We start from the raw sequence: 22896 nt of genomic DNA on the forward strand, positions 1-22896 counted from the left end.
GCCGCTTCCGCAACCTCATACACCGTGAGCTTCTCAACAAGCTCCAACCTCTTCTCCGAAGATACTCGAGGGCAAAACTTCACCTCGTGACCGGGTTCATGAAGAAGATGGGCTCGCAATTTGTTTGCACCACCCATTCTCCTGTACGGGCATAGCTTGCACGTCCATGGTTTTGCACCGCCACCTTTACCACGCATGGTAGAGTCGACTTCATCCCACCACGACCGTGTTTGCACGCCGGGCCTCCTTCGAGAAGAGCCGGCTTGAGAAGTGGAGTTAGCTTGAGATGACATGATGGTGGAGAGAGAGTAGAGCTAAGAGCTTAGAGGAGAGCTTGTGTGGAGAGAGTAGAGAGCTTCAAAGTTGAGAGGGTAGAAGAGGGAGAGAGTGGGTAGAGACTCGAGAGTTGAGAGACTCAAGGGTAGGGCTTGAGCGCTTGTAAGTTGTAGGTAGACCGTACAGCGTAGACCAGTGTTGCCAAGAAACGCGTTTCTTCAGTCATAAAACCTACGAAACGTTTCAGAAACGTTTCTGTATGAGTTTGGACGTTTCAAAGGTAAAGTCAAGGCTCGTAAGTTTTCGCACGTCAGGCTGTAGCGTTGATTTTTTTATGTCATGAAATCCTCAATGTCATGAATGTAGCTTTTTTCTTGCTTCTAATGATGAAAGTTAGTCCTATTCTCCCTCTTTTTTATGTCTAAGATCTCATCTTATACCTCTTAAACTTACGTACAGTTCTTTAGTTTGCATGAAACTTCTGTTTTGGCGTTTCTTTCTCGAACGAAACCGTTTCGAAACTTCTGAAACTCGTTTCAAACGAAACGTTTCGAAACTCCGTGGCAACTATGGCGTAGACGGAGTAGAGTGTAGAGACTAGAGAGTAGAGTCTAGACGGTAGACCGTACGGCGTAGAGAGGAGAGGCTTGAGAGAAGATGAGGCCCAAGGGTGCTTTCATAGCCTCCCAAGGGCCAAAGCCCTCCCAAAAAACTCAACGTTGGCTGCAAGCAACCGTTAAAAACTGAACGTTGGCTGCAAGCAACCGTTAAAAACGGTCCTTTTTTTCGACTTTGAATTTTCTGCCCGTTCTCGACCGCCGTCCCCGATACGGCAGCTTGCGACCCCGCCAGTGGTCGGATGAATTTCCGATCGTTCCCCTCCGTCCCCGTCCGTCCCCAGCCCGGTTTAAGCCGTTAGGCGGCCCTAGGCCCCGTCCCCTCTATCCCTTGTAACTATGTGGTGGAGTGTGTATAGCTACATTGCATCTAGAAAGAGGAACAAACTTGGAGTGGAGAAGGCAAATGACCTTGTTTTGCTCTTCTACCCCTACCCAGGGATGAACATCAGGCATGAGTCATGACTCATTCACTCATTGGTTTTTTGACATTTGTTTCCTTTGCGGCCGCCGGGTTTGCCCCCTTTTTTATTGCACCACCACATGAGTGATTGAGTCTTGACATGTCGCCTAGTGACTCTTACAGTTGTTATTTTGCACTCTAGCCTCTACATATCTTTTTGTAGCTCCTTGTAACCCCTTGGTTGGCCTTGTAAGCCATCTTTCTAATCTATCATCTTTTTGCTCCAAGCTTTTGTGTGAAGTTTGGACTCTATTCAACTTTAAGTTGATGTTTTTTCTATGAAGAATTAAGATGCTTTTGTGAAGGATGATCCCAGGGGCCAATTCATGTGTTGTGTGGTGGCTACAAATTGATGAAAGGAAAGATAGAGTTTGCTACAGAAGCAACTCCAACTAATATTCAAAATTCCCAACAATTACGAACAAATTCTCAAGATAAGTCAACCGCGAAGGCCTCGTTTGACACCTCAACAACGAGATACCTTATTACAAGAAGGCCGATGCTTTGGATGCTTTCAAACAGGGCATAACTATTTTGGTTGTCCCCATCGCACTTACAGAGCAGCGGAGCCGACGCCCGCACCGACAATCGACAGAACCCCAGGACCATCTCCAACCAAACGAGCGAAATCGGCCATTGGACTTGTACCTGACATCTATAGTGTATGCCTTGAAAGTACAAATGAATTGTGTTGAGCATATGGCAAAGTCAACAGCTTCAAATCCCTAATTTCCTTTGACAGGAGCTACCAAAAACTTCATCCATCCAGAATTCCTGAAGCAGATGGACTTTGATTATGATCCATAGGGTGGCGAAATTGAAGCCAAGTTAGCCACCGGTCGGACCTAGAAGGTGGTACCTCTCATTGATGCTCTTCCAGGATATCACTAAAGTTGGGCAATTGTGATGTTCTCTTGGGCATGCCTTGGCATGACAAGAATGACGCGACACTCCAAATCCGGAACCGTACAATTACCTTGATGCAAAAGAGAAAGCGAGTCGTCCTCAAAGTTCAGCTGTTCGAACAAAATCCTGAATGAATTGCTTGAATGAATTGTCTGAATGAATTCCTGAATTGTCTAGCCCAATGGTGTATCGCTCGCACTTGTCCTTCAAGGGAATAAACTTAAAGAAGGACACCGGAAGATAGACGTCGAGAAACCTTTGGTTATAGTCGTCCATGGTCTCTGTGGCAAGCACTGGGGCTTTCTGTGACTAGTCATTTGAAGCAATTGAGGCGTGTACTTATCATGTTATATCCATCATTGCGCCATTTCAGCTTGATAATTTCTTACCTACTAGGTGTAATTTTGATCTCACTGCATTGCTCTCTACGTGGCATGGGCACAGTTCAAAGGTGTTTCTTCTTTGCCCTCTTTTGAAACATCCCCATTTCCTACATTTACCGTCCCCCGTCCTGACCCATTTTCACTTCCAATGCAGGATACTGTATAAATTTCTGGATTTTTGCAAAAGGTTCATCCCAACTATGAGAGCACCATTGACAATTGCAAGAGAACATCAGGTGCATGCCTGTTGTTCTTGAGACATTTTGGTTTAGATGACTTCGCATTGAAGACCATCTACTCATGTACTTTACATTGTCAACATACTATGGTACAAAAATGTGTGTGCTCTATATATATGTGTGTGTGTGTGTGTGTGTGTGTGTGTGTGTGTGTGTGTGTGTGTGTGTGTGTGTGTGTGTGTGTGTGTGTGTGTGTGTGTGTGTGTGTGTGTATATATATATAGCATAGAAAGATCATTATCACCAGAACCTGGACGTGCGTACAGGAAACAAGGAAAGATGTAGAGAGCCACAGGCACTTACCGGAGAGCGTGCTCTTCCTTGCTGTCCTCCAGGCGCTGAAAGATGAGAGGCGGACATCTTCTGGGTGGAGAAGTCGCAGGAGGAGGATGAGGGGGAGGATAGAGGCCCGGGCTGAAAGACATGGTAGCAGGATTGCACATGACCCCCGCCCTGAAGGACCACGCGTTCTTTTTCCACGGTTTCGTCGCCATACCCAGCACCCAGTGAGACGTTCAAACTTCAAATCGTAAATTCAGAAATTGAAACGGAATAGTTGCCAGCAACATCTATCATCATGATCTATGTTACAAAATGGTGACACTTTTCCATACTCTTAGTTTTAAACACACACACACACACATTGGAAGATTTAGAGTTGATGGGTTGCACGCACATCTCTCTCATTTTCTCATTGAGGGTATCCAGTATACTAAGGCTAGACTTCTTTGATCGATAGACTTCTATATATTGAGGCTAGACTTCTATGTACGATAGTTGTGTCATGTCGCAATCACCCAAGCACCTCTAGCAAGTACTATGCAACATCTAGAAGAAAGGAGAATATTGTAGGATATAAAGATTTAGAGTTGTTGAATTGACATGAGACACTGCATAAAAGTAGGGAGTACACAATAGGTTGCAAAGAACAAATGATGAGATGGAGTTCAAATGTCTCGAAAAGGGCATGCTTGGGAAGGGAGAAATTGGAATAATGAAACGATAGAGGCTTAGAGGTGCTCAAAGACACACACACACACACACACATTGTGGAGTCGGTCTAGATTGCTCTCAATAAAGTTTCTAGAGCGGTTGCAACAAAAAAATGGGCTAAGGAGGTGATTCAAGATGTGATTACACAATTAGATTACTTTGAGCAAGTTTTCTTTTTCCGCCACCATAGGTGGCACCATCGTGTAGTCTCGCTCATAAACCATGAAAAACACGGCATTAAATCGAAAGATTTCACACAAAAGTTTTTTAGAATGCATACTAGAATATGGATTATGAGGCTATTGATTAGTATAATGCATCTAAAGCATCATGAGCGATTCTAAGGTACTCATCTTCTCTCTCTCTCTCTCTCTCTCTCTCTCTCTCTCTCTCTCTCTCTCTCTCTCTCTCTCTCTCTCTCAGCCTCTCAGCCTCTCAGCCATGAGTCATATGTTAATTTTGGTAGCAACCAGTTCAGTATTTGAATCAAAATTATGGGTCCATAGGAAAAAAATCCCTATGGAAACATATTTGCAATGGGTGATCTTGTTTGAAAGTTATGATTTTTTTAAAGGTTGGTGCAGCAACACAAGACAACTAGTTATGCTTGGTGTAGATGGTGAGAATAGTCTCTTATGGAGGGAAGACGTGACAACAGCTCTATATTGTACGGTGGCGGAACAACACTTAGTCGAAACCCTGGTGGCAACACCTATAAATAAGACCCGCTAATCTCATTTTGGGACCCTTATCCCTTGTGACCCTTACCTTACAACTCTTACACTTTATGACTCGGGAGAGCCTGAGAGAGCTTACAAGCAGTCACTATTGATATTTGTATCATTTGTACTTTTCAAACCACCCGATTTTAGACTATCAACCAATCACTCCTAGAGTCTTGTACCATTGAATCCCTAAATATGAATGTGAATCTGCACTACATTCTCAGTTGCCTCTTATTCAATGTCTCATAATATGAACTTGTTTATTATTTTCAGTCTAGTCATTTGTCTGATGTCTGGTAGCAAGTTCATCTAAATATGTATGTCGAGTAATCTGGTTTTATGCTTTGTCTGATTCCATGCCATCTGAAGTCTGAATACTTAACCAGACTTGCTACTCAAACTTCTTGTTCAATCGATTTGAGTCTTAACTCTAAAATAGCTGTCAAGATCTAGCTCATTCCATTTTGGCAATCACAGTGGTGAGCAAAAGCTCTGGACATAACCAGTCTCCCAAGTTGTTACCATATACATGTGGTAGTGATGTGTGTGAACACACTAGGACCGCCAGGGCATTTTTTCCCTCTTGAGGACGTTTTTTCCCCCGTGCATTCTATATACGCCCATCACTCTAGGGCTATCTATCTTTCCATTGCACACTAAGTAACACACTCTCTATTGTGTGCCTTGAGCTTCCTTCGTCTTCTCCAAGCTGTGTGTGTTTCTGTGCAACCCTAATTCCAACAATTGGTATCAGAGCAGGTCACGTCCTCCCGAGCTTAGTCACCAGCTCCAGCACACGCCTGCTCACTTTCTCCAATTTCAGTGAGCTTTGGCAAGCGTTCGCAGGTCGACAAATATTTTGGGTCGAGCTCAAAGAGCTCGGTCTGCTCAGAATTTTGATTTTGGCTCATTTCGGCCTCCGTTTCCACTACAGGAAGTACTACACAGGCTATTTCATCATTTTGTGCAGAATTTTTTTCAGTGTCGTTTTCGGTATAACATGTACCTTATAGTCTTCTACGGTTTGTGCTATATAGCATAGGTTATTCCCGCTCCGTTTCTCCTATTTTCGGGTAGTTTTCACATTAGGTGCAACATTTACCATGGCTGACAACAACAACACAGATGCGTTCAAGATGTTTGCTGCTGAGGACAGGTTGGATGGGGACAACTACCCTATGTGGGCTTATATGATGCAACATGTTCTTGTGTCAAAGGGTGTCTAGAACATTGTGCAGGGCATTGATGTACGTCCTGGTTCTGAGGATGTAGGCGATGTTGAGGATGTTGCAGGTCTTGTTGCAAGGATTTCAGTTGTTAGAGTTGTTTTGCCTACGGTAGAACAAGCTCGTTGGGATATTAAGGATGCGCAGGCTCATGCATTGATTGCGTTCTTTGTGAAGCGCACCATTGTTCCTCACATCCGTTCAGCAAAATCTACAAAACAAGCTTGGGATTTTCTAGCAGGTCTTTATGCAAGCCGCAATGAGGCTAAAATTGCTTTGTATTAGAAGCTGGACACACCCCACAGCATCTAACTATTCGGAGGATTATTATTTTTGTAATTATTCATTCATTGAGGAAAACCTGATTTTTCACCTTGTAATTATTGGGACTTACAAAAGTTTCCAGATTGTATCCCAGTTTTGATAGTTAGATTGAGTAGATGGTTGAATTTGGAACTTTAGGGTTTGAGAAATTGTAAGGTATATATACCACTTTTTGACCTCAATGAAAAAACCTCTTGTCATTTTAACAAAACAAGTTTTGAAGTCTGTGAGTGAGCGTACTGTGTACAAGAGAGAGAGTGTGAGCTTCATCTTAACGCTACGTATGCTCCGGTGGTCGGAATCGAGTGCGGAGAAGTGCAGTGTATTGCCCCCGACGAGAGCTACGCGTCGATACCTACATTGCGCGCGTACGGCCGGTTTTGCGAGCTCCTTCTACGAGCTTCATCGGGTGTTTAGGTGAGCATACGTTGTCCGATTTTGCATTGCAACATATCCACGCATTCACATTGAGTAGAACTACACACTAGGCACTTTAGATTTTGGAAATGAAGACCTGCAGATTTCGGCCAGACATCCTACGTGTTTCTGCACCAGGTGTTTTAGGTTGGGATTTTGGTTCTTAGACCTTGGGGAGAGCGACCTATTGGTATTAGTAGGATCTCCTTCAAGTTCTATGGTGTTTCAAGATTGTTTGATGGGTGTTCGACTCTAGAAAGCGTTATAGAAAGTTTCCTCTTATGCACTCTTGAAGGCTGTGACTTAGACAATTGGTAGAGACCTCTGTAGGAATTAGTTAGGAGTCGGTCGAGTGTAGGTTGACACCTTATGCTTGCTTCCACGCACCTGCGGGTCGAGCTTCGTCCTTAGCTGACATTACATGTTAGGTGAGTTCTCGCTGTTCTAACGTCTGTCGCGTCGTATCCGTCCAACATTGGCGCCCCTGCCGGGGATGAAAACCTTAGGTAGGTGACTGAGACTAATCCTTGAGGATTGGGATTTTTGGCTTGCCAAGAGTCTTGTTTTACATTTAGATAGGATCAAAGGGTGGAGGACTCTCTAGGTCTTAGAGGGAGTTTAGGAAGTGTGTGCCTGGCCTAGATCCTTCGACTTAAGTAGATTAAGCAGACCAAGGTAGTTTTAGGTAGTAGTCGAGTTCTAGAGGAGGAGTTGGAGTGGTAGAAGCGGTGAGAGGAGAGATTGAGAGTCTGGAGAGGCCAAAAAGCAACCAAAAACACCATTAACACCATTTCACATGATAAGTAGGAGTAGAGTAAGTAGGACATCATGATTCAGGATCTAGAGCATTTCATGCATGTACACTTGCTTGGTAAAGTCATCACAAGTTTGTAAAAGACACAAAAAGACGCAAAAGTGTGTTTGAAAGCCTAATTGAAGTCCAAAAGTTACTGTGAGTGTTTCTGATAGATCTACAGAGCATCATAAGCATTTCTGTCAGAAAAAAAATTAATTTCAAGCCAGGAGACATCTTACGCGTAGGATGTTTACAGGCTAATATGGGAGGAATTTTGGGATTTTGAGTTGACTTGTGTGTTCACAAGGTAGGGTTTACCCCAATTTCAACTGGAAAGTGGAAATTTGACCATATCTTGACAAGATAAGGCCAGATAGACTGAAATTGCCAGACATCCTATCCAAATAGTGCCAAAACATTATTTTGGTCTCATAAGATGGCTGCATGAGCATGTCTTGCATGATATATTGAGTGACTGAAAGGGGTTTCACCTCATTTGGGTGAGAAAATTGGGTTCAAAGCGGACTTTAGCACTTGTGACTGAAAAAGACAAGAACAGCTGAAATTTGGGACTTTTGAAATCCAAACCAAAATCTAAGCATACCACTGGGTTACTAACATCAAGGGGAAGCTGTGGGACAAGTCTGGGGTCAAACAGGCCAAAAAGACATCCTACGCGTAGGATGTCTTCTGAGTGATTTTGGACTCCGAACCCAATTTTGAGAATGCCAAAGTGATCAGCAACTCAAAGGGAGCCTGGGCTTTGAGTTTGAAGCCATTCTGATGAAAAAGACATCCTACGCATAGGATGTCTAAAGCAAGAAATTGAAGCCAGACTTTGACAGTGAGCATAGCCAGGTGTTGTATAGCCTAAGGCAAGCCTCCTAGTCAATTTTGGTCCAAATTGGAGTTGATTAGACTGATGAATATCAGCAACAGACTGTCGGAACAGATTTCTGACTCATTGACCAGCTAATAGGTGTCCAAACCAAAAAGTAAAAGCAACTGTAAGCTCAGCACAACAAAGGGATACCACAATACAAAAGTCCAGGCAAAACACAGCCGGAGACATCCTACGCGTAGGATGTCTATTGAGGCATACTACAAAGAAAACTTGACCTGGCATAGACAGTGAGATTCTATTTGGCTTAAGGGTTCCAGAACTTCTTTCAGAAGTGAATTTGGACCTTGTTAGCCCATTTGACGAAGCAAATACTGAATTCAGACTTTTTCGCGTAAAATTGACCAACATCTAAGGATAGTACATTTTCACATTAGCAGACCTAATCCAGAACATCAGCAGTGTATAAAATACAGTAGTGGTTGAGATTAACTCTCCAGTTATACCAATCATTACTAAGATAACCTCTAGCAGATAAATGCTTTGACTCGATAGCCGAAATTAAAACGCTTGTGTATAGGTATATTCAGCAACAAAGCAAGAAGTTGTGCAAAAACTGACACTTAGCCAGGTGAGTGGTTGGATTTGTGATAAATTGCATTGATAAGTTTGATGAATTTAAGATCAGGAAGATAAATTGTTAGAGACCAGAAGGTGGCACGTGACCAAGGTAGCTTAGTGTCCACCGAACATAGTGTAACTCAGGCAAGGCTAGATTCGCTAGCACCGATTATTGAGGAAGGTAGTGATACTGGCACTTCGTTAGACAAATCTTTCTTCATGATGGGTAGTCAACAGCCAGGAGGTTTCACCTATGATGGACCTATACGAGGAGGAAGCACCTCCCAAAATCCTTTGAATGATTCCAAGCTCATTGTGATCTTCTTAGAGGGAACAAACTCGAGGGGAGCCCTAGTCTATTCTGACTATCGAGGACGCAAGTGCATTTGTATCGAAGAGAGACCAGCTCAGAGATTGGAGATAATCCGAGTATATGATGGTAGAGATAGATTCCGAGACGAAAAGGGGAACCACTATCTAATAGTTAGTAACCCTGAAGATTACAACAGATATGGAGATAACGTGGCGAAAGGGAAAATGGTTTCAGAAACTCAAGAACCGCCACCAAACATTGATCGGCCCGGAGCTATTTTTATGTATGATAAGAAAACAACCAGGGTTCCAACTTATAACGAGAACGTGGGAATCTACAAACATGAGAGTGAGGGTATAGTCTCTTACTTTCACAGCAAAGAACCATACATAAACGAATTAAGCAAAGACAAGGTTCTTTACTTATTCTCTTATGAAACTGCTACGGGGAAGGGTATAGTTTTTGTTGATAGATACGGGCGAGAATACCAACGTATTCTTCCAGAGGAGGTAGAAAGGGCAACAGGTCCAGGAGCATCAACATATGCCCGTGAGGAAGTGATAAGAGCCACCTACACCCCAAGGAAGTCAACGGATCCTTTTTCAAATGAGTATGACGCTACCTCACATTCCACCGGACCGCAAGCATTCAACAACCAAGACCAACCAGCAAACCAGCCATCAGTGCAGGCATGGCTTCAACAGAGTGCAACATTGGAACAAGACCGAAACCAAGATGGTTATCAAGCCACACGAGGGCTAAGGGATTTGCAAGAACCACCACTCTATTCAAGGTATCAAGGAGAGAGTAAGCCAAAGACTCAAGGGTCAATAGAACCTGAAGGACCACCCATAGAACGAGTTTGAAGAGAAGAACCACCTCCAGCGAGAACCGTTAGAAATTATGGCTTAGGAGCACCACTGGGAGAGGAACCAGCCTATTACAGAAGGCCTGAGGAGGTATATCGATTAGGACGGGGAGATCCAATGATGAGGTTTGTAGACCATCGAAGAATTAGACCTTCTCAAGTGCAAAAATGGGTAAACAAGAAATACACAAGAAGCAGAGACCCAAGAGATCATGTAGCAGCCTTTGTGCATGTAATTAGAGCTGAAGAGGTGTTAGACTTTCCTACCCGATTTGCAGGGTTTGGTCTAACCCTAGAGGATGATGCTGCCACTTGGTTTGACTCTGTAGAGCGTAGAGACTTTGAGTCTATGGAGGAAGTGTTTGACAAGTTTATCGAGGAATTCTCACAAAGGGGAATAGCTCATAATACCGTCTCACAGATCCATAAATTCAAACAGAAAGATGGAGAATCTGTACGAAAGGCAGCCCTAAGACTAAAAAGATATGTTAAGTTCTGTCCTGTTGAAGAACTGCCAACTCAGTCCAGACTTATGCTGATATTCATCCAAGGACTAAGGAATGCAGTGTTGGGGTATAGGCGCCTGTGCCTTGCCCGGCCGCCCAGAGTCTGGGCGCCCACTGACTTGTATACCTTATACATAGCATAAGTGTATAGGGGGCTGCTCACTCTTTTGAGTCTCCCCACCCACATCGTGTCTGTCTCCTTCTCTCTCTCTCTCACTCTCCGTCTGTGGTGCTCCCCGATCCCCTTCAATTGGTATCAGAGCTATGGTGACCGCGGAGAGCACGACGGCTTTGAGAGCTTCAAGGCGATAGCTCGCTCGCTCTCGACGGTAGAGAGATTAAGAAAGCTTGGAAGCTTTGTGAGAATGCAATGGGAGATTGTGAGCTCATTTGAGAGTGATGTATGCTCTTGTGGAAGCTCAGAAAGGAGTGTGGAAGATTGTGTGTAAGTGAAGGTGCTGCCCTAAAACTGTGTGCGCAGTAGCACAGTTTTCAGATTCGTTTTTCTCCTTGTAGAATGCAGATCTGAGAATTCTATCTTGCCAGCCCATCCGTTTCGACGTTTCGACGTGGTCTACAACTTTGCAGAAGAAACTTTTTGAAAATTCCTCACCGTTTTGCTGATATTCAGTTCAGACTGACTGTATACAGAAATTCCAGATTTTCTGTTGTCGCATTGTGTGCAAGTTTGATGCACTTTTGGAAGCACGGGAAATGCTTGAAGTTGAGTGCATAAATTCTGAGCTGAAGATGCAAATGCAGCTTGTGTTAAGCTTGTGGTTTGAGGGTTTTTTGGTAGACTTGGGCAACGAAGTACGGAGGCGTTTACACACCACCGAAGCGGTCTCTTGAGAGATGCAGGTTTTTTGGAGCACACAGGTGGAGCTTCTTTCACTGGTTTTCACAGGATATTTTGGCAGTGATTTTGTGCTTGGATTCATGGTCTTTGCGGATGGTTTGCATATGGTTATGGCACATGGTTGATGCCCATTATACATGCATTTTGACGATCACTTTCAAGTGCCGGTGAGCTCTCTTGAGAGCATTGTTTTCGCATTGAATAAGTTTCCGGATTGCAAATCTTTTGGTGCTTGCTTATGCGCGGTCACTCCGTTGATGTACGTTGAGTGCGGATTGCCATTGTATGTGAAAATGTGGAGCCATTTTGGCATTTCTACTCATTGGCATTGAGTAGTGTTATGGTTTATGGTAGAGATTGTACTTGAGTTTTTTGCTCAGTTTTCAGGGAAAATTCTGTCGGATTTTTCCCAAATTCTCGCCATAGTTTGTGATCGAGTGTTTACTCTCACTTTGACAGGTTTTGTCAGTTTGTACACAGTTTTGTGTTTTTGTATCCACTCTCGCAAGAGTAAGGAGTTGTGTATCTTTCTTTGCTTGAGACAGTGGTTTGCTCTCAGGTGGGAGAGTCTTGTGATCTCGAGCATTGTTTGCCATAGTTTTGCAGAGCTTATGCATGTATATTGAGTGTAGTTTGATGCGCATTGATTGCTCATTGTATTGAGCTTGCAAGACAATGGTTATTTTGTGTTGATAGCGATTGTGCGTCGAAACTTTGGTGAAATTTTCCCAGGAGTTTTATGCGTATCATTTATGCGATCTAGGTAGAGATTGCAGGTTGCACTCAGCATTTGCGTGCGGTGTTCTCTGCAGGTGGGAGATTTGTGTGTGTGTATGCATCGATACCGCACAGTGTGGGCTTGGTGATTAGCTCACAGATTGCAATGTGATACTAGAGCAGGTGAGGCTTGTATTGACATTGCGGGAGCTCTATTTTGGAGTGTGTCTCATAGGTTTTACATTGTGTTTCTGGCCATATTTGTAGACAGTTTCCAGGTGTTGTTGGTGAGGTGGTTTTGCTTTCTAGTTTGCTACATTGTGCTCATGGCAGAGACAGGTGATCGATCAGATTGTGACCTCTCACAGATGCGCGTGTTTGATGGGTCAGACTTTGCGGCATGGAGAGAGTGTATGCTTGATGCATTGACACAGCGAGGGTTGCATCGACCATTGAGTGGTGATGCAGGTAGACCTTCAAACATGTCTGACGATCAGTGGCAAGAGCTAGAGGAGATGGCACTATCTACGCTCTCTTTGCACCTTGCGGAATTTGTATATGCTCTTGTTATGTATGAGACTACTTCGAGAGCACTTTGGCACAGATTACATGATATGTATGATAGATCTGAGTCATCAAGGACTCGTGTGAGACATGTACATTCACGAGTACGTCGACAGGTGATATGTTGGTATTGTGGTCATTCTAGACACGTTAGACGGCGCTGTTTTCGTCGTATGCGACATCGTAGGAGACATGGAAGTCTCAAAGATGTATGTAGTGATGCCATGGACTCAGTTGCTTTGACAGTTGAGGCAGATGTAGTGTCGGAGTATACTAGTGACGGGGATGTCACTTTTACCTCGAGTTATGCAGGAGATGCTATACATGTGGATAGTGCACTCCCTTCGCAGTGGTTGCTAGACGCAGATGCTATGTTTCAGGTCACGTCGCATCGTGAATGGTTTTGTAGCTATTCTAGCGGGATGCTTGGTAGTGTACGTTTGACCGATGGATCGGTGCATGCGATAGCAGGTGCAGGAGATGTGAGACTGTCATTACCGAGTGGTGCATCTTACTTGTTACGACATGTGCACTATGTACCAGATTTGACAGTGAGTTTGATCTCAATTGGTCAGCTTAGAGATTGTGGATGTCAGATTTCGCTACAAGAGCGAGATTTTGTGATGCATTTGGGTTCGCTAGTGATTGCGAGAGGTGCCAGGAGTGGTACAGGTTACCCATTGCATGTGGATCACGTGAGAGACGGTGTTGTCTCTGTGATCACGCAGCCAGGTAGAGAGCGAGAGAGCAGGCGAGTCTCTTTTGCTTGTGGGTTGCAGAATGCTTTGCATGGAGTGCAGAGTAGTGAGCTCGTTGTGCACACAGTTGGGGCACGACTTGAGCAGTCACACAGAGAGGTGACACAATCAGACATGCATGCTTTGCTAGTGACTGAGCAAATCAGAGAGTTAGTTGTGCGAGATACTTCTATGCAGGATAGACAGGTAGAGCGGTCTTGCTCTAGTGAGTCACGACATGAGGACGTTGTGCAAGAGTCTATGCATATGGAGTTAGAGCATGAGAGCTCTAGTGAGTCACAGCAGATTGAGTGGTCATGTTTGCAGTGGATGATTGCAGAGGAGACTGAGATGTCAGGTATTATGCAGTCATTCCTTTCTATGCTAGACAGTGAGCATGGGGATATAGTTGTGCAGGATATGTCTTTCAGCAGACACCTAGAGCAGTTGGTTTGCTCTGAGGTTGCACGACAGGTTGATGCGTCTTTTGTGGACAGTTAGGAGATGCATGTGGCTGACACGCCTTGTCAGTCAGAGATGCCTATTGCTAGGGATATATATGTTGATGCATGCTCCGTAGAGCTAGCAGGGCCTGCTAGCATTGCATCGGCATTCGGTGGTCTCATGTATGAGATGCTGATCTTGAGACCGGATATCGCAGCTGTAGTGGGAGCATTTGCAGTTGGGGTTGTCAGTCGTTTGTTGACTGATGATGGCATAGTGCACGAGGGAGATATGCAGGTATTGCATACATACTTGCAGTACGTGTGCGGTACCTCTGGTGGTGTATGGACTTACACGGGAGCAGGACAGCCGGATGCACACGATCACAGCCAGCCATAGGGCATCGGTTGAGAGCGGTTTTCTCTCACCTTTTGTAGTCTTTAGACTAGGTTCCCTTGCTTAAAGGCACAGTAGCCTTTAAGTGGGAGGTTGTTGGGGTATAGGCGCCCGTGCCTTGCCCGGCCGCCCAGGGTCTGGGCGCCCACTGACTTGTATACCTTATACATAGCATAAGTGTATAGGGGGCTGCTCACTCTTTTGAGTCTCCCCACCCACATCGTGTCTGTCTCCTTCTCTCTCTCTCTCACTCTCCGTCTGTGGTGCTCCCCGATCCCCTTCATGCAGATCTCTAGAAAGACTTACATATGAAGAGGAGCACTACGTTGAATGAGTTGACCAAGGAAACTTTACCTGGTGGACAATTGTGCGGTCTACAAAGAGGGGGAGTTCAAGGGCCTTGATGACGATTCGTCTTCACAACAAAGTGGAAGCAAGTCTTCTAAGACAGCACCGAAAGGAGAAGTAGCTGTAAACCAGGAGCAGCTTGTAGATGAAGTGCTAAAAAAGATCAACTTGTACGTCAAACCCCAGGCTAAATAACCCAAATGGTGTGCTATTGAACAAAAATGGACAAACCATGGGACCGAGGAATGTTATTATAACAAGGGATATGTGAGAGAGAGACCTTACGCTCCCCAAACTCCGGTAGCTTCCCCTCAAGTTCCACCGATGCCTAGATATCAAGCAGGCAACCTACCAGGACCTGTAGGTGTAGAAAGAACACAACCGGTGTTGGGGCAACAACCACCCCTACCAGGATTACGACCAGTTGGTATAAGATACACACCAACAGTAACTGAATCAGAGGATAAGGCTTTGGTGCCTATGCATGCATATTATGAAGATCCCAATGGATATATGGCAAACCCTGTCTATTATCCACCGGAAGAACCCTCAACACCAGAACCATGGAGTATGATAGGAAATACAGGACCACCAACTGCTGCACAGGCAGCAGGAGAAGGAAGATATAGCTTAGATGAATGAACACTGATGTTCATAGCCAATGGAGGCATGGGCGGACAGAGACATGCTTACCAACAAAGAGGAGCTCAAGGAGCACCTCAACAACCCAAGGGACCCTGCTACAAGTGTGGTGGAGACCATTGGCTGAGAGACTGTCCTCATGATGAAATCATTAGAGTCAATGCGTATTGCCCAGAATGTGGAATTACTCATTTGATTCCCGATTGCCCTAAAAACCCGAGCAAAGGAGCAAAAACCACCTTCAACTTGCTAGAAACAATACCTTCCAGTGGAGGATCGGAAAATGAAACAATCATACCCATCCAGGCAGTCACACGAGCCCAAGCTCAAAGAAGGACGAACGAACCCATAGTTGAAGAACCAAAAACCGACGCCCAAAGTTCAAAAACGAGAAATCAGAGAAGCACTTGGAAAGCTAGAAAGGCGCGTAGGAAAGCCAGGAATGAACGAGAGCAAACAGCTCTATTCGAGGAGTTGAAATATACAAAGGATAGATTGGAGCGGTTAGAGGATCTAGCTAGCTTAAGCTCACACACCACAACAACCATAGCACCCAAGGAAATAGCAGAGCCCAAAAGTGCAGGATCAGGAGGATCTATACTGGTGGCTGACAAGGTAAATGAGCAGTTGGATACACTTCTAAAAGCTTATGAAGCTAGACTTAAAAAAAACCAAACCCAGGAGCAAAGGTGGATGACTTATCCATATGCAAAAATAGAAAAACAGAGGTTGGATATGTGTAAAAAGATGATCGAAACAACTCAATCATTGATGGAAGACCCGCTGGCTAAACCTGCAAATTGGCATGAGGCACTGGCTCCAACCCCTATCCAACCAACTTTAGAGAAGCTGGTAGAAACGAAGGAAAGACTCACTAATGCCTATGAGTCCAGAGGAGAGCCTATCATAGTGCCAAATACCACAGATGGGACAAGTGACGGGTTCCAGCCTAAAATATTGGCAGAAATGGGTAAGGACTGTAACGGTTTAGACGATCTGTGGAAGCAAATCCGTGAGGCCAACGAGGCTAATAGGATGAATAACCACATGAATAGCACGAGAAAAGAAAAGAATGTGATCTTACCTCCTATTGAAGAATTTGAGGCAAGGTCGCGAATGAACTTTGAGATACATTCACAAGGGGGAGACCAAGGATCAATTAGTTCGGGGCACAGCTAACCAGACTCGCTGAGAACTTTACCCTCTTACCTAGGAGAGTACGAAGCCAAATCGGAAGTGAGAGCAATCCCATCTCAAAGACTTTCTTCTAACAAGGTGATGGATTCGCAAGGATTGATTGAGTTGTTGTCCACTCCGGTGGCATGCACAATCACATTAGCAGAACTCCTAAGGTTAAGGCCAAACATGTGGACCGCAATAGGTAAATGCCTAGAAAAATTTGGAGTAAAAGACCCCACCTTGAAGCTACAGGAAGGGATCAGAGAGTTGGACAGGCCTCAACTAAACACTAGGCTAGTACCATTGAACAAGGTTGGAGAATATTGTGAGGGAGAAGATAGAAACACCACGCTACCAGTAGAATTCCAAGGAGTAGTTTCCAAAGCTATTCTTGACAGTGGAGCGGGAGTTGCTATCGCCACCAAGGAAATCTGGAAAAAATGGGGAAAACCAGCTTTGTGGGCTACTAGAATGAAACTGAAATTGGCAGATGGGTTCATGGAGAAGCCTCTAGGACTCTTAGAAAAAGTGATTGTCACTTCGTACGGAATCGAGTATGAGCATACATTTGCAATAGTCGATTTCAACAAAAAGAACAATTATGAGATCATCTTGGGACGACCATTCATGTGACAATTGAAGATGGTCCAAGATTGGGGTTATGACCACATATACCTCAGACATGGCGAGACAACAACTAAAATACACCTGAAAGACCATAGTTACAAAGATGTGAACCAAACACCCGTGGAAGAGTTTGATTCAGCTCCAGTAGCAGGATCAGAACTTCCAGCATGGTTAGGGCAACCAAAAGAGCTATGGATGTGCGGAGCTTCACATTGTGGAAGCTTAAGAAGGGAGGAATGCATCTTAGAAAGAGCAATTGAGGACAAAGAGTATATTTCGGAACCTTTCCCTAAAGATGCCTCTCGAATGGGAACACATACTAGCAACATTGGATGTCTGTACCATTACCGACAGTCCAACAACAAAATTTTGCAATAAGGATGGCTATGATGTGTTACCCTATTACATGGTTAGCGTTATACCAGGAGAAAAAGAGACGGTAGAACCACCAGAACAAGAAGAGTTTTACAACTCCTCTGAACATTTGGAAGTAAATGATGAAGCAGATAATGAGTGTTCAGACACCTCAAGCGAGCGTGGAAATGAAACCGAGAATATCAAGTTTTATGATTTTGCTAATCAACACCATAAACGCAAGGGACGCTATAGGAGGAAACGAGCAGGAAACAAAGCGAGAGAGAACCTGATGCCCAAGATAAAAGGTAAAACTCACTATTTGATGCTTGTAAAAGCAGAAGATTATGTTAAAAATCAAATATCAGGAGGATTCTCAAAAGATTGAAAAGAAAGAACGCGAGAGAAAATAAAACAGGCACGAAAAGCTAACACCAAAACAAAATCACAAAAATCTCAAAAATAAAAAAAAGAAACAACAAAAGCGTAAACAGAAATACCAAGAACTGAAACGGTCTTTGAGAGAGATATGGACTACTGAAGAAGATAGTGATGGTAAAGGAGAGTCAGAAAAGGGGAACATGAATGTACCATCACACTATCGGAAATTTACTATCCAAGACAGAAAAATCATCATGACACCACCAGTCAGGGAAAGAACCAACCAAGAATCTTACGATGGGCCTGAAAATGCAAAAAAGATAGACCTCGCAGAACCAGGTAAAAAGCCTCAGCCAGTCTATATAGCTAACGATTTAGAGCCTGAAGAGGAAGAACAGCTAGCACAACTTCTCAAGAAGTATAAAGATGTATTTGCTTGGTCCTATAAAGACCTCAAAGGAGTTGATCCATCGATATGCCAACATACAATTCCTTTGAAATCGGATGCAAAACCTAGCAAACAACGTCCTTATACATATAATGACACATTTGCTAAACGAATCAAAGAAGAGATTGATAAACTGATGGAAGCTGAATTCATCTATGAGATTGAACATACAGATTGGGTGTCACCCATTGTGGTAGTTCCCAAAAAGAATGGAAAATTGCGAGTGTGTGTAAACCTCAAAAAGGTAAATGCAGCCACCATAAGGGATAATTATCCCTTACCAATCACAGAACATGTACTTGAGCGGGTGGCCTTTCTGGATGGGTTTTCAGGATACAACCAACTGGCAATAGCAAGGGAGGATCAACACAAAACCGCGTTTGCCACAGAATGGGGGATTTATGCGTATCGAGTTATGCCATTTGGCTTAACTAATGCACCAGCCACTTTCCAAAGGTTAATGACGCACGCATTCAAAGAATACATAAGAATATTCTTAGAAATTTACATGGATGATCTTTGTGTACACTCTCTCCTACGAGAGAAGCATATCGACCATTTGCAAAAGGTCTTTGAAAAATGCAAGACGTATCGAATCTGTTTTAACCCGGAAAAGTGTGTATTCATGGTTAAACAAGGCCGCATCTTAAGACACATTGTCTCAAGAAATGGCATAACCACAGACATAGACAAAGTCAAAGTCATTGTAGACCTACCCAGGCCTACTAATGCGAAACAAGTGCAATCCTTCATGGGACACTGCGGATATCATCGAAGATTCATATACATGTATGCGGTTATCGCACAACCTCTGTATCGTTTGCTAGTCAATTTCGAGTGGACCGAGGAGTGTGAAACTTCATTCCAAAAGCTGAAGGAAAACCTTATATCAGCACCTGTACTAAAAGCACCAGATTGGGAAAAGATATTCCATGTGCACATTGATGCTTCAGCATATGCCATTGGAAGTATTCTGGCTCAACCTGGAGACGGAACAATGGATTTTCCGGTTTGCTATGCGAGCCGACAGTTAAACAGTGCAGAAAAGAACTACACAACCACCGAGCGGGAAGGGTTAGGAATGATTTATGCTGTAAAGAAATTTTGGCATTATTTGCTCGCAAATAAATTTGTGTTCTTCACAGATCATCAAGCTCTTTTGTATCTGGTAAATAAACCTTGCAACATAGGTAGAATCGTACGTTGGTTTATTATATTGCTAGAATTTGACTTCACAGTGGTGGTCAAAAAGGGTAAAACCCATCTACGAGCGGATCATCTTTTAAGGATACACAACGGGGAAGCTCCTGAAGGAGTAGATGATGACATACCAGATGCGTATCTTTTCAATATTGAAATGGTACCATTACCCAAATGGTCTCAGGAAATTGTTAGCATTCTTTCCTTTGGAAGTAGGTTTGATAATACGGAATGCAGATCCAAACAGCAAACAATTCGACAAAAAAAAAACTTCCAGTTGATAGCAGGATGGCTGTATCATCTTGGATCGGACCTAATCCTACGATTATGTATAAATCTGGAAGAATTCGAGTGCTACCTTAAAGAGGCACATATCCAGTGTTGTGCATTTCATTGTTCAATAGGGAAAACACACCAGAGACTGAAACAATTAGGGGTTTATTGGCCAACTATGTATGCGGACACACATTCTTATGTTACCAATTGTAATATATGTAGTGCTAAAAGACCAGTGGATCATGCAACTTTGTTTCAGATAAACATAGCACCTGCATGGAGTCAATATATCATTGACTTCTTAAACACCAGGACGTTCCCTGAGAACATCACAAGAGCATGGAAAAAAGCTATAGAGCTGGAAGCTCGTGACTTTCAGTTAATTGGGAACCAACTCTATAAGCGGGGAAAGGACAATCAACTTAGAATCTGTGCAAATGAAAGCGAATACCTGCTGATTCTAGAACATGCACATAGTGGAATAAGTGGAGGCCATTTTTTGGGCGATAAGACGGCAAATATTGTCTTAACTGTAGGAATTTGGTGGCCTACATTGCACATGGATGCTGAAGAGTTTGTAAAGCGTTGTGACGCATGTCAACGCACCAAGGTGCCAATAAAAAAAGATGAGATGCCATTACGGCCAATGATGGGAGCAAGAGCATTTGCAAAATGGGGCATTGATTTTGTGGGCCCTATATCACCCCCTGCATATCGCACCCATACCCAATATATCATTGTGGCTACGGACTATCTCACAAAATGGGTCGAAGCCAAGGCAACACAAAAAGCTGATGCACGCACCACTGCACAATTTTTGTATGAGAATGTTTTTGTACGTTACGGGTTACCAATAGAAATTGTCAGTGATTGTGGGACACATTTTCTTAATGAAGTGATTGAATACCTGCTAGAGGAATTCATGGTCATACATAGGAAATCTGCACCATACCATCCACAGGACAATGGACAAGCTGAGGCCACAAATAAAACACTATGCACGGTTCTCACTAAAATAGTGTCAGAATTAAGAACGGATTGGGATCAACAGCTACACTCAACACTATGGGCATACAGAGTGGCTTACAAAACATCAATTGGAACATCACCATACAACATGGTGTTTGGCCTAAATGCTATACTACCCATAGAGTTTTTAATTCCAACTCTACGAGTAGCAAAAAGCTTAGAATGGACAAGGCATGAGCTCTCTTCAAGAATTAATGATTTTGAAAAGCTAGATGAACTCCGCTTACGAGCTGTCGCTTCAATCTATGCTAAAAAGAGAAGACAAAAAGAATTTTTTGACATACATGTGTGCACTAAAGAGTTCAAAACAGGTGATTACGTACTTATTTATACCTTGAAGCAACATGCCAAGAAACTTAAAAAGCGAGGGATGGGATCATTTGTGATTAGTGATCTATCACAAAGTGGAGTTGTCAAGCTTGCTACACTAGCAGGTGAAGAAATGCCAAACTGGATTAGTGGATGTAGACTGAAGAGATATCATCTACCACTCACACAAGAGATGCTCCAACAAATTCATCAAGGAAAACAAAGAATGAAGGAAAAACAGAGAGTACGAGAGGAAGCTCAAGCAGAAGCACAACAACACATTGCAAAAGGAAGACTTCTGCCGACAACAACAACAAAATGGACCACCATTGCGAATCAATGCCATTCGACTGACGAAGTTGGATGAAGAAACGGTGGAGCCAATAATTGCGATCAAAGTGGGCAGCAATCAAGTTGAATCAACAGCCTTGCTTGATTCTAGGGCTCAAGCAAATTTGATCTCTTACGGATTATACCAACAGCTCAAAGTCACAGGTCAACTTCATCCTACTCCTCAAGTGCTGGAAAGTAGCACATCACACACATTGAAAACATTGGGATGGACTATATTGCATGTACAGATACGTCAATATATTTACCCACACAAATTCTATGTGGTGGTAGATGAAAGCACACAACACCCAATGATGTTGGGGCAACCTTGGCAAAAATAGTACAATGTGCAGATAGATTGGAAAGCAAAGGCAGGCAAAATTCAGCATGAACATGAACAACAAGTGATAGCCTTTGCTTAGCAATACCAGAATGATCAGCTGCAAGCCATGCAATCATTGGAACAGAAGCCAAAAGCAAAAATGCCATCAAAGAACGACCTGATAACCGAGACCAACAATCAGGTAAAAGCCAACCATGCTAATTACAGACATATGCAGTCACCGGCCGCAATGCAAAGATCTAGGTTAGCAAAACAAAAAAAACAAGTATGGATGCGGAAGGATAGAAATGCCATGGCTGACAAACAACAATGCACCAACAAAATTCCAACAAAGCAGATGGTTCAACCACAACCCAAGGGCATAAAACAGGTATGGATCCCGAAGAAAATGCTTAGCCATAACCCAAATGTCACTAGCATTTGGATACCAAAGCAAAAGCAAAATGAACTCCCTTCAGTACAAGCACCAACGGAAGGCAGACAGCTGCATTTCAAAAAGGAAAACCGCCTTATGTGGATGCCAATCAACAACAAACCAATGGCAAACAAGAAAGTGCTAAAACATCGACAAAAACCGGCAACAACAAAATACCAATGGAAATCAAAGGCAATACGGCCCATAACCATTACGGCCCAGCCAATTCTCTCCTTAGTCACAGCTACGGCTCTATGAACAGTGTCGGCAAAGCAAAGTGCCTTTTGCAAAAAAGACAATTAAACAGAGAGCAGTAGAGTTACAGATGTTGTTACTTGCAAAGAAAACAGGAAACCTCGACGGCGAATGCCAATAAACATCTTGCTTATTCCCTTCTCTTGCACAACATTACTTTTTCCATGCATTGACCGAGTATGTATAAAGTAGGGCCACATTACTCGGCCAGGCATTAGCACAACTTTTTCACCCTATGCACGGCGCATACTCCGAGGCGATACCTTGTCGTCCGGGAGGACTCCGACTAGGAGGGGGGGAGGCATTCTCAAATGCGGAACCAATAACAGAAACAACAAAAAAGGGCATGATTTTCGACGATTTTAAGGGTTGTTGTTTGATTGCGAAATTTTCTGGAGTAACCCAAGTATAGATGCCCTTATACAGCATGTATCCACAGGTATATGGGGCCAAACGCCAAATCAAGTCCCTAGGTGTGTGTATATAAGTAGAAATAACCATTTTTCGGGCAAAATATTGGTAAAAC

At 43.5% G+C, this 22896-nt stretch overlaps 1 protein-coding gene across 1 annotated transcript in view; it reads right to left on the reverse strand.

Annotated features, from left to right (window-relative positions):
- Positions 1–3516, reverse strand: part of LOC147452475 (uncharacterized) — a 39266-nt gene extending 35750 nt beyond the window's left edge. Inside the window, exon 1 of the mRNA XM_086518155.1 lies at positions 3188–3516. Within this exon, the coding sequence (XP_086374281.1) occupies positions 3188–3244 (57 nt within the window). The 5' untranslated portion in view covers positions 3245–3516. The remainder of the gene's footprint in view (positions 1–3187) is intronic.
- Positions 3517–22896: the final 19380 nt, after the last annotated feature.

Source organism: Adiantum capillus-veneris, chromosome 8 (genome assembly GCF_014529385.1).
Source record: "Adiantum capillus-veneris isolate H3 chromosome 8, ASM1452938v2, whole genome shotgun sequence".
Lineage (NCBI taxonomy): Eukaryota > Viridiplantae > Streptophyta > Polypodiopsida > Polypodiales > Pteridaceae > Adiantum > Adiantum capillus-veneris.